General features: G+C 50.3%; 1 protein-coding gene across 2 annotated transcripts in view; it reads left to right on the forward strand.

Annotated features, from left to right (window-relative positions):
* Rhp (GTP-Rho-binding protein rhophilin) overlaps positions 1–16,971 on the forward strand; it is a 241,708-nt gene that overhangs the window by 109,626 nt on the left and 115,111 nt on the right. The window contains exon 1 of one of the 2 annotated variants that reach the window (XM_065424535.2): positions 5,833–6,255. The exons of the other annotated variant lie outside the window; for it this stretch is intronic. Coding sequence (XP_065280607.1) covers positions 6,217–6,255 — 39 coding nt within the window. The 5' untranslated portion in view covers positions 5,833–6,216. Of the gene's footprint in view, positions 1–5,832; positions 6,256–16,971 lie in introns of those variants that run through there. 2 annotated transcript variants of the gene reach the window in all.

The following is a 16,971-nucleotide window of genomic DNA, read 5'->3' on the forward strand; positions in this document are numbered from 1 at the left end:
CACCCTTCCGGAAGCCAGTGGCAAACCCACCTATCGTGCCTGGTCGCTGCCGGACTGGAGAGCGTGCGCGCGCATGATGTGCTAGAGCTATCCGATGGACTTCAAGTGTATGACCTGGTAAGTGCAGTGTCCTTGCGCGGACTTGGTGCCCTTTCGTAGCAGCGCTCACGTGGTCGTACAGTCAGTCCTCAGTGCTCAGTGCGGCCTCGTTATACATCGCGTGTGCGTATTTTCTTGGCTGTTTCTCCCACGGAGTTCGTGTCGACGAGCTCCGATCTCGTCGAACGCGGCAAGCAGCTGCTTTATTGTGGGAACCACCGCTGCGCTCTAGTGATTTGTCCCTATAGGAGGGAATTGACGCATCACTCCTCGATGAAGGGCCCCGTGGTTTTGCTCGAGCAACCCGATGTGAGTAGTGTCGTGTTCGCACAAGTCCACTATATAGCCTTTGCGAGTGGACTTGTGCACTAGCGAAAGCTAGTGGAGTGACGTCGATGAGCCCGAGATTTCGCGGAAGTCACTCTCGATTGGCATAAAAGTAATCCATCGTGTGTCCGCTGAGCTTATGTCGATGCTGACTACGTTTACCCTCGACACAATTTCCGTGTTTACTTTTCGGCTAGACGAGAACCGGCTGTAACAATAGAGCGACGGAGTTCGCCTTTTTTTTTCTTCGTCTTTTGTATTTCTGAAGTTGCATGCCGTTGTGTGCTACAACTTTATCATTTATTTTGGGCTTGTTGGGTCTGCGCTGGGCTTTTCATTTCATTTCTTCCTGTCAGGTTAAACAGCCGGTAAGAAATGAAAATTAAATTTAAAAAAAAACAAGACGGACTGACTGTTACATCATTACTCTCGCTGAGGACATACGGAAGGTGTGGCTCCTCCTTACTACCTCTTTTATTTTTTTATTTTTTCTCGCTGCCATATTTGTTTCTAGCGTGGATTCGCTGCACAGTATAGGTATATGTTAAATATGCGAATACCTCGGGGGTTATGCAATATTGGCTGGCATTTTTTACTCTATTCAGAGTGCTGTTCATTCGACCTCTTAAATTAGATAATTCACGTTCGCGATTGCGACTGTCGTGCCGGACCAAGGAAGTCAGTGCAGAAGGGAAAGGAGGCGGTGGAAGAATTTTCGCGTAGGATGGGTTGAGTCGATAAGCGTGGTCTATTTCGGTAAGTTTGAAGATCATTTTGCAATGGGAGCTGCATTGATCATGCGTGAATGGATGAAGGACTTGTCCGGACACGAGATTGATTTTTCCTTTGATTCACATATTATTTACCTCCGGGCGTGCGTGATAAAAATAATGAAAATACCGGAGAAAAGCGTGTAGCCTTGTATGGTGCACGTACCGCGACATTGTCTTCGCCAAATCATTGTCCATTAAACAACGGGCACAGTTCCCCGAGGATACACTGCATACCGAGCACCCTCCGCCAATGACCTCGAGGAAACCGAGCCAGTCCCCAGAGAATACTCGGCTATCCTGAATCACTATAAGGGCAGCAGGAAGCGGTACCCCTCGCCGCATAGGTCTCTCACTAGAGAGGACTCCGTAGCTTGGAGGCTGCTACAGACGTGTGCATATCCGAACTTAAACACCCTCAGCAAAATACAACCCACACAATACAGTGACAAATGCCCATGGTGCCAGGACACACCCACGCTCTACCATATAACGTGGGCCTGCCAGAAAACAAATGCGGCACCAATAATACCAAACCCGAGTGCGGAGCAATGGGAAGGAATGCTCTCCAGCGACCGTCAGGACGTCCAACTAGCGCTGATCCGACGGGCCCAGCTGGCAGCGGCATCCAGCGGAGCCCTGGACTAGGGGCAGACGGCCATTGCCAAGAAGATGGAAGACACCATCTGACTCCGCGAAATTCATAGAATTTTCTAGAGCTAAATAAACGTTTTTCCTCCTCCTCCTCCTTGTGGTGCTTTGGTCTCCACGGTGCATCGGTGCTTGTCTTGTGTGTTTTTGTTCTCTGTTTCGCCGTCCCATTTGCGCTGACGTTATGATGCTTGAGTTTGAACACCCTGAGCATCGTGCTGCGGTTGGCACGAGGCACGGATACATCGCTATCCTAGGCGCAGACAACTTTCAGTTCCAAAGTGTTACTCTCCACGCAGCTCTATGACTTTGCCCCGAGGAAACCCGGTATGCCGCCTTCTGGCGTAGATCGAGTCCGGAGAGGGCACCCCAGTTGCGCGGCGCATAATGGCTTCCGCCGGGTGACTTTTCCGCCCAGAGGTTATCGCTGCGTCGGCTTTCAGAGGAAAATGTACGCAATATGCGGAGACGGCAGCGAGGTCTTGTGTTATGGTCCTACCACGTTTAAAAGTAAGTGGTGCCAGTCGGCATTCATAATCACACCAACTGCGCAGTATGGTGAATTACGTCACACTCAATCGACTGCTTTCCGTTCGGTTTAGGTGCGGTGTGTGTTCGTGTATTAGGAGCCACGCTGCAATGCTTTCTTGTAGCACTGTACAATCTGTGTGTGTCGGCTAATATAAAGGACAAACTCATTCACAAACAAAGAAAGAAGCGGCGACACGCTTGCTGGATGATGAATCGTAACTAGGCCCGCGAGGGCAAAACGTTTCTCAACGCCAACAAAATGTGCATTTCAAGGAAAAACAAAAACCAGCTAGAAAATAAGGTAGGCAGAGTAACGCTGCGATCATGTTGGATCGGCAGTTGGGTCGGACGTCGCATCGCTGCTTCCAAAATAGGATTTTTAAACTTCGCCATGGCCATCTGTGCAGTCGAGCGGCGAATTTTGACAGTCTGACTCCCTGTTCCCCGCGGATGTTGCGTAGCACAAACCTTTGATTGGCTACGTTGGTTTTCGGATTACCGGGCGTCTGGAAGGTGGCTGTGCATTTGAAACGGTTCGTTGCACTGATAAACACAAAAACGAATCCAACCTTTGAGTTGATGGTGCATAGGCACTTGAATACATGGACAGCACGCACATATGCCGTGATGCATGCGTCCTAGTACCACGCACTGCATATAGTAATGTGCCTGTGGATCCGTCAGTTTCAACACACACGCGCACGCACGCACGCACGTGGCCACACTCTTCATTTTTTCGGCGGGTCAGTAAATATGCAGGCCCTGAATAGGGCTTGAAGTGCTTATTCATCCACATGCCTCTTCTCTGCGCTCATGGGCATCTATCAGACCCCCTGTTAAAAAAAAAAATCCAATTCGTCCAATAACGCCAATATCCATCAACAATATGGTCCTGTAGATTGTACAAAACATCTTTCTCTTCCCTCCCCCAATTAGTTTCCTCCGATAACAGAGAAGCACCGTGGAGCCATATGCACGCCTCGGGCTGACTTCCGTCATCCGTTCACTTTGCTCTGGTGAAGGATGCGGAAGTTCATTTTCAATGAGAAGTAAAGAATATTTACGCGTCGGTCTTCTTCACCCCTACTATACGTTTTCGCAAGGATACTAGGCGTTTTTGAAGTCTGGGCGACTGCATCAGTAATTCCGCGCATGAAACCGTGTACGACGAGTGAGCAGGCGCATTCGCATTTCCGGTCTTCACGCGTTGCTCTTTTAACCGCCCCTGTTTCTGCAATACTTGCAACGCGTGGCGACCGCCTATTTTTCTTCCCGGGTCCGACTTGACGCTTTTGATGCTTGAATGATTACCGCAGAACTGACGTCATTGAGGCGCAATTGCACCACTTGTTGCGCCTATTTTTCCTCCAGTGAATAGCAAGACGAACGCGGAGGGGGTAAGGGATGGGGGAAGTAGGTAACTTTTGGGCTTTCGTTGGTATGTGTTTATCATTTCTGAAATCATTGGAGAGCTGACAAGCGAAAAAAAATGTCTGTCTGATGGAGAGACAGATTAATGTCAGGATGCGTTGCCAGACGTCGAGAATTACGCGTCCCTCCTTATCACAGACACTATATCGTGGTGATGTCGTCAGCGCTTAGCGTCGCTGACCTAAGAGGATGAGAGGCAGCTGGAGGGGAAGAGCGTGTTCGTTTGGGGTGGTTGTATACATGTTGTTGAACAGCGTGACACAGGACACGCAAAAGAAGCCCAGGTTAGAGCGCTAACAACCGAATGCTTTATTTCCAGAAGCGGTATATACTAAAAATGCATAAGGGAAGCTAACATTTAAAGAAAGAAGAAAAAAAGTATCAGGGACCCAATTCACAAAGCTTTTTCTTTCGTAAGTGCTCTTTGCTGTTGGTCAGCCGCCAACAGCAAAGAGCACTAATAATATGTCCAACGTCGGAATTGGCTACATTTTCTCTTACCAACAATTATAGCGTAAGAGCTTTTTGTGAATGCGGGCTCAGGGCAGTCAATTTTTTTTTTTTAATAGGGAGAGGGACGGGAGAGTTGGCGCATGCGTCCCTACGTGTCAAGATGCTGAAGGCTTCAATAATCTGTACTTTTACACTTTCCAAAGAGTGCAACCGTACCTCTGATCGACAAGGGGTAGCGAGGTGACTTTGTGTGTGTGTGTAGGGGGGGGGGGGGGGGGGGCTTTAAGTGATACCGCGTGTCTTTGGCACATATTCCCGGTGTAACAGCAATTGATTGCATGCACATGAGTGGCTAAATAGTTAAAAAGTACTGCGAACAGCGCGCACGCGAGATTTTGAAGCCTTCACCATATTGGCACGCGTCGGTCCCCACCCCCATAAACAAAATAAATCGGCGATATGTCCTTATCCTTTCTGCCTTTTTATGTTTTTGCCTTCCTCATGCATGTCTATATATGGCGCTTCTGGAAGTAAAGCAATTGGTTGGTAGTCAGCACTGTGTACTGCACCTCATTTCTGTGTCCTATCTTTTCGCACTGTTCAAAATGCTGCTGCTCGAGGTAGCTTGAGCGGTCAGGCAGCCAACCTTATTCGAAACTGAACTTGAATTGTACATGTCAGGATATGTGGATGAGACATAAGACAATGCTACCAACGTTTTGTATTACGCGTTTTATGCGCTGTATTTATTGCTTCGGAGTGAGGGTATTTCCAGCGCTTGAGGCGCTCGGACAGTTGCCACTGGTTTTGCCGCCTTTTTCTCAGTTCGTCGCTTCTTATTCCGCGTAAGCATGCGGTGCGGTGTGCCAAGCTTACTACGTCGCTCGACGAGCTGCGTCATCGGGATGATGCGCGGTATTGTATTCAGCGCCAGCATCAGAAGGTGCTTGGTATTCGCGCGGAGTCGGAGGTCGGTACACTGTGGACGTCGCCGCCCGCGGCATGCATGCGCTGGACGCGCGCATAGGTGTATAATTAGGTGGCCACGCGGGAGCCGGACTGAATCATAGCTGGCTAGCGGGGAAGGAGGACGAGCCGCGGAGGAGGTTGTGGCCAAGTGACGTCGATCGCCGGCAAGAGATGTGCACACGCGTCACGGACAGAGAAGCGCCCAGCGTGCGTGCCTGCGCATATCTACGGGGAGCGGGCGGGCGCCGCGCTGCGAGAGGAACGAGGCGCGCACGGAGAAAAAAAAATAAACAAAAACACTCCGGAGGGAGGAAGGGCGGTGAAAGAGAAAAAGAGAAAGTCGCACAGGTGCGCTCGCGGCGCTTTTCATTGGCTGGCTTCCTTGTTTGCTGTCTTTTTTTCGAGCGGTGTTTATGTTCTGTTCTTCTTCCACATTCGCTCTCCCCACCGTCCGAGCTCCTTTCCGTTCCGTGCCGGCTTTCGCTCGTTAAAGGCTCTTTCGTTTCCCTACGTCTATCTCTGTCGCGCACGTCATCCCCCCCCCCCCTTCTTCTCCCCTCTACGCGCACGCCGACGAGGTTCGTCGAGTGTCGTCTCCGTCGCGCGGACTCGTGTGTGCGCGTTGTCATTCGTTCACGCCGCTGGCGGCGCTTGTCCCGGGAAGCCTCGCCAGACGCATCCCTCCCGCGACAGCGATCGAATCTGAAACGATACACCGCACTGCGATCCGTCGCCGCGACATCCGAGCGCCCCGGGCAGACGTCGTCGTCGCCGACACCTCGTGACAACGGCCCTGGACCGCTGCTGGACAGGACGCACCTATACTTCCGGACCTTTGGAACCTTGCGCGTCATGCCCCTGTGCTTGGAAAGTGCGGGACGCTGAGCGCTTCGACTGAGCGCTCCACCGAAATCACGGCTGTGAAACTTCTTTTTCCTTGTTTGTTTCCTGCTTTGGTAGCCGACATTGTGTGACCACCTGAACGATGGCTTCCAGTCTGCGTTACCCCCAATTCCGTAAACGGGTGAGTGCGTTGTCGACATGTTCGCGCGATGTGTCCTTGCTGTCATACTCATTTGAGCCCGAAAGTGCAATGAACGAGCACGACGAGGTGCAGAGTGTATTTTGATGGATCTAGGGGATTCATGCGTCCATGCAGTTCGCCTTTGCACTTCGTTCCGTATGCGATTATTTTCGTTGTACAGAGGAGAGTACAACTTGGCGACACTTGCGGAGAAACTGGCAGACTCCTCCGAGGCCATGAAAGAAACTTAATGAAAGACGCGGCGGCTGAACACTTAAGGAGACACGTTGTTCGGAAGAATGTTTCTAGACGTGACGTTGTTCCAAGTAGCGTGTCTCGCTTACACGTTAATGTTTCCTTTTACAGCTCTCTTAAGACTTGCACCGTAAGTTTCTGTTTCGTGTTGGTTTTGCGTTGTGGTTGAAGGTGTGTCATAGTCTGCTGCTATTTGCAACTTTTTGACACAAGTGGGCACATGTGGGCTTATACAGTGTAGTGAGAAGTAGTCTTGGAATCTTACTCATAAGCATCGTTGGTGGCATTGTTAGCTCCAAATATGCCGAATACATTGCAGATGAACGCGGTTATGCCTCGCAAGCCGACCGGCATCACGGGTACCACCGCGATATTGCGCATGCGAAAACACCCGTGTACTTAGCTTTTGGTGCACGTTAAAGAACCCCAGGTGGTCGAAATTTCCGAAGTCCCCCACTACGGCGTGCCTCATAATCAGAAAGTGGTTTTGGCACGTAAAACCCCATAATTTATTTATTTATTTATTTATTTATTTATTTATTTATTTATTTATTTATTTATTTGAGGCGCACTTCGTTATTACACGCTGTGCCAGTATATATTGCTTGGACGAACTGGCGGGAGGGCAAAAGATGACCGCATCTTCCGACTGACTTGTTTTTGGCGACAGCGAATGGATATTGTTAGCAATTGTCCAACGGCGCGTGCTTGGCTTCCTTCCTCTTCGCCTGGTGCCACCCCTCCCCGAATGGGCGGACGCCGTGGCCGCCTGAGCAAACGGCGCTGTTGACCAGCGCCGTTGGCAGCACCACCTTGCGTGCACGCTCAAGGCTACGCACCGGGCCCGCACAGCGGTGGCTGTTGCGAGGCGCCTGTCTGTCCCCATTCGTTGCTGCGCAACGCTTCGCCGGGCGGGGCTGTCCAGTGTTCAGCATACTCTGCTGTCTCACTCATGTGTCGTTCACCAGCGCACGCTGCGCTTCTTGATATACCAGCGAACGTTCTCCAAACGTGTATATATATGCACACATAATGGCCGTTTGTCCCGCCCACTTGCACCCGTCTTATTATACCAGAGTTAAAGAACGCCGAGTGCAGATAGAGGTGCTGACCTTAGTAAAAAATTTAGATGTAATCTGGCCTCAGTACTCGTATGGTATAATGTATACCGGCCGCGGATAAGGTGACAAGCGCACAAACCACCACGAGTGCCCGCACACCCACACTCCCTGATGAAATGTCCGCCTTGGTAGTGCGGGACGCTCGGTCGGTGTCACTCCGCGCGCCAGGCACGAGGCGCGATGTACACGCGCAGCTACAGAACTGCTGCGCAACCTTTTGTAACAGCGCGTACGTGAGAAGAGTGTAGCGGCTGCAGGCGTAAAGAATGTGACCTACAAGCCCTCCTCCAGATGTCGTCAATCTTTTTGCGTGGGCTAAAATGATGTTACAGTTCATGCACTGTAATTAGCTGGATCTACAAAGGCGGCTTGGTATCAAACAGGAAAGATCTAGCCGGCATCTAAGTGGCAGCTACCGCTGAGCAGCGAGTACATCTCTACAACCCTCATTTCACATTGTTTGCTGAGCAGTTTCGTTAAGAATTTGCATGTTCGGTTGCACTTTCTCGATTTTAATGTCAGAAGCAAAGGTACTTGGCTGTCTGGAACGCAAAACACAAGCCATTTTCTATGTATGTAATAAGAAATATGGGCATTAGAGATCGAATATTTGCCTCCCCCTCACCATTTTCGTCCCCCATCTATTCGTTTGACTAGGACCCCGTTGCGGCTGTACACACGAATTTCCGCTGCCAATATGAACGTATTTTCTCAATTTCTCTAAAAAAAAGAAAAAAAATTATGGGGTTTTATGTACCAGAATCACGACCTGATTATGAAGCACTCCGTAGTGGGAGACTCCGGAAATTTTGACCACCTGCGGTTCTTTAACGTGCACCTAAATCTAAGTACACGGGTGTTTTTGTATTTGGTCCCGCGGCCGCCGTGGCCGTGATTCGATCCCGCGCTCGTGCTTAGCAGCCCAAAACCATAGCCACTAAGCAACCACGGCGGTTCCATTTCGCTAAGTTTAGTAGCCTTGAATTATACCGAAATTTATTTGCTGGATCGAAAACGGAAAGATCGCACTCGCAAATCAAAAGTCGCTTGTCGCACTTTGCGCCGTGCTATATACAGTGCGTGCTAAACCTCTCTTGAGCGCGCGCAAACAACATGGCGCTGGAGTTCGTCATGACTACTTCGGTTGCTTTAAGATATACGACTCCGTGCAGTATAATCACGGAGATAGATAATTTTGACTGCGTCTCTGCTTGCGGTATAAATGGGGGAAAAAGAAAAAAATATATTTTGCTTTAGGCGGCTTTACCAGATACTATGCTGATGTCTTACTGTCTACTATGATGTGTACTATATTCACATATCGGCGATAATTATCAACGGAAGCTCCAAGCGGTATCCTAGCAGTGGCGCTTTGACGAATCGCACATTTTTTTTTTTTTTTTCTGAGAAGCCATCTGCTTGTGGGGGCTTATGTGAGGCGCATCATCGAACATGTAGTGTTGCACATGGTGTCTTACGACCGGCACTAGATCCGTGGGAACACCACCCAAGACACAATCCCGGACGGAGCCAGCTGCGAAGAGGCCGTATAGTTTACGGGCCACGCCTGCGCGGAACAGGCGTCGAGCACGCCTAATAGAGAACAGTCGCTATATTTCAACTACACGGAGAACTGCTTGCCCAGGCGTCGCTGTTGGCCGCTTACGACCCTCTGTCGTGCGGGCTATGGAGCCGCTGCTTGCGACGGAGCGTCGTTTCGGCTCATTTCTTTTACGACGACCGGTGCGACGAACTTTGTCCCTGTGAGGTTGTCCTACAACTTGTGGCGCAGACCGTCACGACATCAGTCCGGATTTTGTGACTCGACGACTAAGCCGTTAATTCTAGTGACTCGGGCCAGTTGATCAGATTGGACTGTGGGAAAGGAAGAATAGATTGAATTAAGAGTGGCCGGTTGGTCTCGCTTCCAAAAAAAAGTTCCAAAGCTAGTAACAAGTTTGGCAAGCATTCCACCACCAGTAGAACGTTTAACGGCGTTCTGGGGAACATTTTCTCGGGTAGTTTCTATCACGGTACGTGTACACATTCATGTGCATATAGTGTATGATGGTGTGAATAAGTCACGGGCACCAGCGCTAGGTAATTTTGATCGACCACTTTCAGATCACTTTCGCGTGGCGTAACGTTCAGCACATGGACCACGTGACGGCCATCTTGCCAAAGCACGCGGAGCTATAGATAACAGTGATGGGAGGTGCATCATTATTTTCGTAGCAGCATCCACTTAGCCTAGCCAATCAGTGCGCGCTGAAAGCGATATCCCCCGAAGATGATCCATCGTGACTGTATATACGGCCCCGGAGCACGCGCGCGGCAGGAGAGAAACTCGGTCACAGCGCCCTGCGGTGACTCGTGCTGCGTGCTTATCTATACGAGACACGCGATGTTAGTATCTAAACAGTTCACTCAAGTACGGAAGCCATGTCAGTCTCTCGGACGGCGTGTGGAAATCGAGTGTGGGATTCGACTTTCCGCCGGGTCGTTTTGATCGCGTTTCCTTGTTGATTGGCTGTCTGCACATGTATAGCAATCTTTGATTTCTCTCTCCGCGGGGGAACCGGATATCACTACGTTTCTGCATGCGCCTCGTACATTGGCGAGCGCGAGTAACCGGGCCAGAAGGCCTACGAACTGCCTTCGCGCACAGCGGACTGCTGGGGCACAGGAACGCAAATGACAACGATGCGCCGTTCTGTACCGATTGCTTTTGCTCGCGGCTGTACCTGGCACGCAGCGAACATTTTAGAATCCGTGTTGTTTGCATCGGCGAAATTTCGCGCATCTCCCGCGCCTGCACGCGCGCCTTGGGAAACGTTGTGACAGCGAGCGTCGACGGCGGAGAGAGAGAGATGTGCGAAATTTCGCGCGGTTGGGTTACAAGCGCTGGAGGTTTTGAAACAGAGCGTGCTTGGTTACTAGCAAAAAAAGAAAGAAAGAAAACATGCAGCACAGACTGCGTGGTATAATATTTCAGCAGCTTCGGCGACCACGCAAGGTATATGCGAGCGCGAGGAAGCAGCTTGTGGCCTCCTCCTCCTCCTCCTGGCTGCATTCCTGTGGCTCGGAGCAAGAAAGTGCAGGGCTTCCCATTAAGGGGAACGCGCCTCCCCTCGTCATTCCCGATCCCTCGCGTCATGACCGCGTCGGTCGATCACTCCCATTGGCGAAGGCGGCTCGGGTTCGACGGGGCGAAGGACGTCAATTGCCTCGCGCCGCAGCACCCCTGTCTAGCGAACCGCGCACAACACGAACGGCGGTTGCACTACGGGCTTAGAAATATCACCTGCTGTAGGAAGGTCATTGTGGCGGGTAAGGTCTTGGAAAGTTGCCGTCCTTTCATTAGCCCCACCCTTATGTCTATTTTCTTCCTTCCGCGCGGTGACCAATTGATAAGAACTAAGAGGAACGAGAAGAGGTTTTGAACTTTCTATTATGACCGAATGATTGGAGTAAAAAAAAAAAAGCGAGCTGGACAGAATGGCGCTATATTCTCGCATACCATGTGTATGTGTGAAGATCTCACATAAGGAGTGCGTCCACAACAAGCACGACGAGCAGTGTAGGTGTGCATTTTAGCTCGTTATTTTCAAGCTCTTCTGACACTTCGGTCTCTTTGGACTTTCACCCGGAGGTGTGAGCATGGCTCTGTACAGCTATCTGCCGCTTCGCAACTCGTGCAGCTCAGCATACAACACTAAGGCTCCCTGTATTCTGCGCCTTCACCAGCTCTCACTTTGCCGTGGTAACACAGCATCAATGAAACGCACGTTGCGCACTTTTTCCTCGCGGATCTAACCCGCGAATAGTTATTGCGTGCGCGATGCGAGAATGCCAGAATTCTTTTCGCATGTTGCATGTCGAATGCGGCGCGTGCTTGGACGCTTAGCATCCGGGCGTATAACTCACACTTCGCGGTCGTTTGTGCCACCCGGATGCCAACAGGAAAGAGAGCGCGCATTCTGCTTTCCTTTCACGTCGAAAGCTTATGCCAACGAGCCACTTCGCAGTGCCACTTCCACCCCGCTGCTTAGAAAATTGAGTTCTTTCGGCGTCGAAGAAAAAAAAAATGCATAAAAAGCGCCCGGGCAGCGCTTGAGCATAACTTTTATTTCTCGTCGCTCTTTATTTATTTATTTCTTTCGTTTTAATGGAACTTTCGAGAGGGCAGAAAATCGTCTAGCTAGGAGTAATCACGTTGCGCGCACAACTCTCCTGACACTTCTCACCTCTTTTGATTTTATATTTACTGACTCACAGATGACGTCCCAGCAGTTTCACACACACTCACAGAAAGAAGAAGGGAGAAGTATTGCTCTCTGGGCGACTCGCTTTGTTTCTTTCTTTCTTTCTTTCTTTTTCTTATTTTACGGCAGTCCGCGGAAGGAGGAAAAAGAAGAAACGAAGAAAGTAGCATGCTCGCCCCTCTTCTTGCTATCGGTACGGAGCGCGGACGAAAGGGAACGAAACTCCGCAAACACGATGCCGACCGAAACACGACACGCCTTCTTCTGCTTGTTTCGGGAAAACGCGGAAGCCGTCGCTAAGAAAGAAGCGGCGGAGAAGAAATGAGATGCAACCATATAGCGAAAAACGGTGTAACGGTGTACAGCCGAGGGGGTGAACAACATTCGACGGCGAAACTGAAGAGACGCGAGAGCGAGACGACCAAGTTTGGTGGCCGCCCGTAGCTGTGCCAAGGTGTTTGCTGGTATGCGGCATACACGAGCTGAAAGATGGGTCGCAGAATGTGATACCGAAGTCTTGGGCCGAGTCTTCTCGGTTTACTTTCCATGGAATCATGTTTGCCGTTTCTCAGAGTTTTCGCTCCTCTGTGGTTAGTGCGGCGTGCTTTCTCGGCGAGCATCGCCTGGCACCGCTCTGAAACGGGACACGTGGTTCGGTCGGTTCGTTCGGTGTCGTCTCGCGCTGAAATGCCGAAACCTGTGTGGGCCTGCCGTTTCCGGCCGGGCCCTGCAGTGGTGGCGCCTGCCGCCGCGGGATATTGCGTCGCAGACGCGCCCGACGAGCCACGGGTCTACAACGCGATACGCTTGGCCGCCGCCTCGCACGCATCCTGTCAGCTTTGGGAAACCGTCTGTGCGATGATGAGATCGATCACGTGAGGGGTGTTGCCGAGTGCCATCTCCATTTTGCGTCATAGCCGGATAGGGGCCGTAAGACTTAGAAAGATCAACGCAGCAGACTTCGCTTCGGAAGCAATGATTTTTCGGTGCCCCTGCGTATGCTTTCCGTCAGTGAATTATTTGTCGTTGGCCGGCACCTTCACTGCGATCTCGTTGGCTATTAGTGCCAGTCGGCTAGCTGTCTAAATGGGTTTTTGAACCTGGGGTTCTATTGGTGGTGTCCAAATCCACGCCCCGGTGACGGATCAAAAGAAATCGATCTCAAATGTCGCTGGAGAAATTGAGCTATAGGAGAGAGCTTTACGTCACGCATCCAAGCCAACTCTCCGTGGGCCTCTTCAATGATGATAGCGGCTAACATTGGGGCTTTGCAGAATACAATAACTATGCGCTGAGCGCGAAATATTCATTTTGACGAATACTAGAAAGCTTTAGCTTGTCCATACACGCATTATTCTTTACAAAGTGCCCGGCTACGGCAAACTTAGACGCCAGTCACAAGGCCGGTAGCGACATCTTGTGGCACTTCGTCCTGCAACATGGGAAACCTTTCGTTACATAGGTGTTCTTATCTAATCAATACATGAAAAAGGGTTTGTTTCTTGTAAATTGCACCGCGGCTGACACTTTACACCAGCAGATAAGTAGAATATAGTTAGTTACTGCAATAAAAACTCTGCGTCGCCTCTAAGTAAACTCTGATTCACTAGATGGCGCCACCTACCTGGGTTTTTTTTAATGTCACTGTTTACTTGTTACTTCGTCGCTCCGTTGCCTGGTGAAAAAAGCACGCGAAACGTAGACCCTGTGGCCGACACCAGCTTCTCACTGTTTTGGCTTGGTGCAGCTCGGCTCGCGACACACGGTGCCAGCCGAGCCTTACTGAATCCTTACCGTCTAGTATGCCGTAAGGAAAGTCATTCCGTACGATAAAGTTCGCGCATGCGTAGTCCTCGACCGGTACGGTGTTACGCACTTGCCGTACCGTATACCGTACTTTCCGTAGCACCGCTAAAAGACCCTAATTTGTCCCGGACTGCCCGAGACGCCGCGCATGCAACGCTCATTGGCTGAAAGCACCGCCTCGGGCAGTCAGGGGCTGCCTGCAGGGACGGATAACGAATAGGCCCGTGAAGCCATTCCCATCGCTTTTCCTCTCGCGGTATCGGCCCAACACGTGACTTGTATAGCTGCGAGGCTAGGCGTATTGACTGGGCATCTTTGCTTCCGGTAGTTTTTAATCGATACGAACTCGTTCTGCTCCCCTGCCGTAGCTCTTCCTGCAAAGCAGGAGCACTAAATAGTATACGGCGCGCTCTGATGTGACGATCAAGTGTTCGACCGACACGTTTGGCTTCAATCGTATTGCGCGATGCTCTCCTCTACTTATTTCCTTCCTCCATGTCAATGGCTATGTGTTTGCGGGTTGCATGTTGTCATGGCTGCCATATATTAGACGCCACCTCTTCTTAAAACTGTAAAAGTCCGCCATAATGTAGAATTCGCCATTTTGTCAGCTCTGATTGGCCGACAGGCTGGCTATACGGCCTCTCTGATTGGCTGAAAACGCCGCCATTGCAGCATTAGACAACATGGCGGAATTTAACAGTGTCGACAGCATGCACCCCCGATACTTGGTTAGAATTTGCAAAATTGCTCGTATGTATACATGCAAGCGCAGTTAACCTGCATGCGTAGCTTTTGACAGCCACTCAGAGATTTAAAATATTCAGCTTAATAGATATCACGCACGAAAGGCCCTGTCAATATATGGCTTCCATATGTTCGGCGCGCGCAGCAACTACGTCAAGACTTTCGTCTCAAGCCATTAATTGTTGCCGCGTGGCGTCACCGTTTGAGTTGGTTGCCGGTTCATCTATCGAGCAAGGCTTGTGTCATATATACGTGGCGCGCGTTAGACGTGGATTACTATTCTGGACATCGCCATGTTGTCCACTTCTGTAAGGGCGACATTTCGAGCCAATCGTAGATACCGTAGCTGCCCTCTGGGCTAATCATAGCCGACAAGATGGTGAATTCGACATTATGGCATAATTTTACAATGTCCGCAACATATATAGTACACCCATGGACAAACAAGAGAAGGTTTGCTCCTGCAGCTCAGCGATGCCCACGGGCGGAGGCCATCCTGTCTGCCTCGCGCATCTCGCTGCGCACGCTGCTTAATATGGCCTACTAACGCCCTCTGTTGTAATGTGTATTGATGACCGTTCTTTTCGGGTCAAACTTTGGACCGGTGACCACGTATGCATTGGGATAAATACACAGAGTTATCTGCCTAAATTTCGACAACTATATGTTTATGCATACGTGCACCATCAGGTATAGCACGCAACTGTTAATCGACCATAGCGAGAACAAACTTTGAAAATATACCCAGAAAAAATTAGCAGTGACGTGTGAACGGTAATAACTGCGGCAGTCAGCCCTTTTTTTCTTTTTTCGGGTAGTTATCAACATTTCTTAAAAAGGGCAGCACAAAGCAGCAGTGCATGTAGCAGCTGAAACACGCTCACAGAGCGTATACAAAGAAAGTGGTGCAATTGGCATGAACCGCATGTTCTTGCGACTGTCCATGCCCCCTGACGGTGAGGGCCCTCTCTACTTAGATGTAAATCTGAATGGGCCTATAGATGGAGGCAGGGAAAGCGGCCATAGCAGCTATAAAATACTCATTGCGCAGCTGCAGGAAATGACCTTTCACGTATGGCGCCCGTGTCTGTGCCGCGTCGCGCGCGTTTGTGGCGGACATCCTCAGACACAACGCTTTACCGGAAAGGACCTTCCTGTTGCGTGGAGACGCAAAGCGCGACATTGAACTGTAAACAAAACGGGCTTTGAATCTGCAGGAGCCTTCCCCCCTAATGATCAAGACGAATAGTTAACGGGCGCGTACTGTTCAGTCATAAACGGCCCCTGCTTCGCCTTTTCGTATGGCTATATCGCAGTGGCACGGTTGCCCGTTTCTACGGGGCGTGCGCGTGGCCGTACAGTCTGCGACCTCTTTTGAACAGCGATTCCTTCTCCCTCTTATTCATCTCCCTTCCCCCTATTTTGCGGTGCTGGATTTTTCATCGACCATTCTTGCGTTCCGTCATATTTCCATGCGGGGCTCTCTTTGTGTCGGCTCGTCCCAAAGAAATGACCGAATGCTTCGGTCGTCTTAAAAAAAAAAAAAAAGCCAAGTAAAGAAGAAGGAAAAGGAACAAGTGACCGCGGTGGCCTCCTCCGTTTTTCGCTGTTGAGCGGATCGACGCTCATACGGAGGGGTTCCTCTGCAGACATGCATATGGCGCCTGGATGCTCTCGTAGTCCTCCGACTTCCGCGTGGTTTCGTCAGCGCCCGCCTTCTGTGCATTCTCAGGCTTCGTGTGCTTCGATAAAGAAAGAAGCAAAAAAAAAAAAGAATGCATCAATAAGCAGCAGAAGTGGTATACAACGTGCCGGAGCCAATAGGCGCTGCTATAGGCTGTATATGGTGGTAGCATGTATAGTAAGTATATATAGAGAACTTTCCACTCGATGTTTGTAAAGTTCGACTTGTTTCCGATGCTTAATTCGAACTGAAACGCAGGAACACAAGACAGACAGCGCCATGTGTGTCTGATCTCCTGTTAGTCTTGTGTCCTTGCGCTGTACATTGATTTCCACTCGTATAATTCTGCCTCGATGCTGCTATGTCGTATTGCAAGCCTTTTGCATTGCAAACGCACCTCGGGCAGCTGAGATGATAATGACTTCTAAAGAGTTGTGTTATTAGCGCGCAAGACCATGGATTCAAGGTGCGAGGCTTCAAACCTTGGTTAAAAAGCTAGCAAGCTCAGTGATTAAATGAGCTTCCTAATGAAAGCGGGTGGGGCGGAGAGAGAGAGAGAGAATCAACTTTTGTACTGAGCCCTTAGTGACGGTTGGTGCGCGCTGGCACCAGATGGGGTGGAACCTTCTCAGGTCCCATATGCGTCCAGCAGTTCCTGGCCCCTAGCCGCCAGCGCGAGCTGGGTCGGTAGGTCGGATTGACCAGTGCCAGTATGTCTGTTATATACGCATCGTCCTTTACTGCGTTAAAATCAGTACGATCAGATAAATTTTTCAAATTCAAATTAATTTTTTTTTGCAAGGGAATCGTGACAATCAAAGCCAGTCTAGATCAGTTA

Source organism: Dermacentor albipictus, chromosome 1 (genome assembly GCF_038994185.2).
Source record: "Dermacentor albipictus isolate Rhodes 1998 colony chromosome 1, USDA_Dalb.pri_finalv2, whole genome shotgun sequence".
NCBI lineage: Eukaryota > Metazoa > Arthropoda > Arachnida > Ixodida > Ixodidae > Dermacentor > Dermacentor albipictus.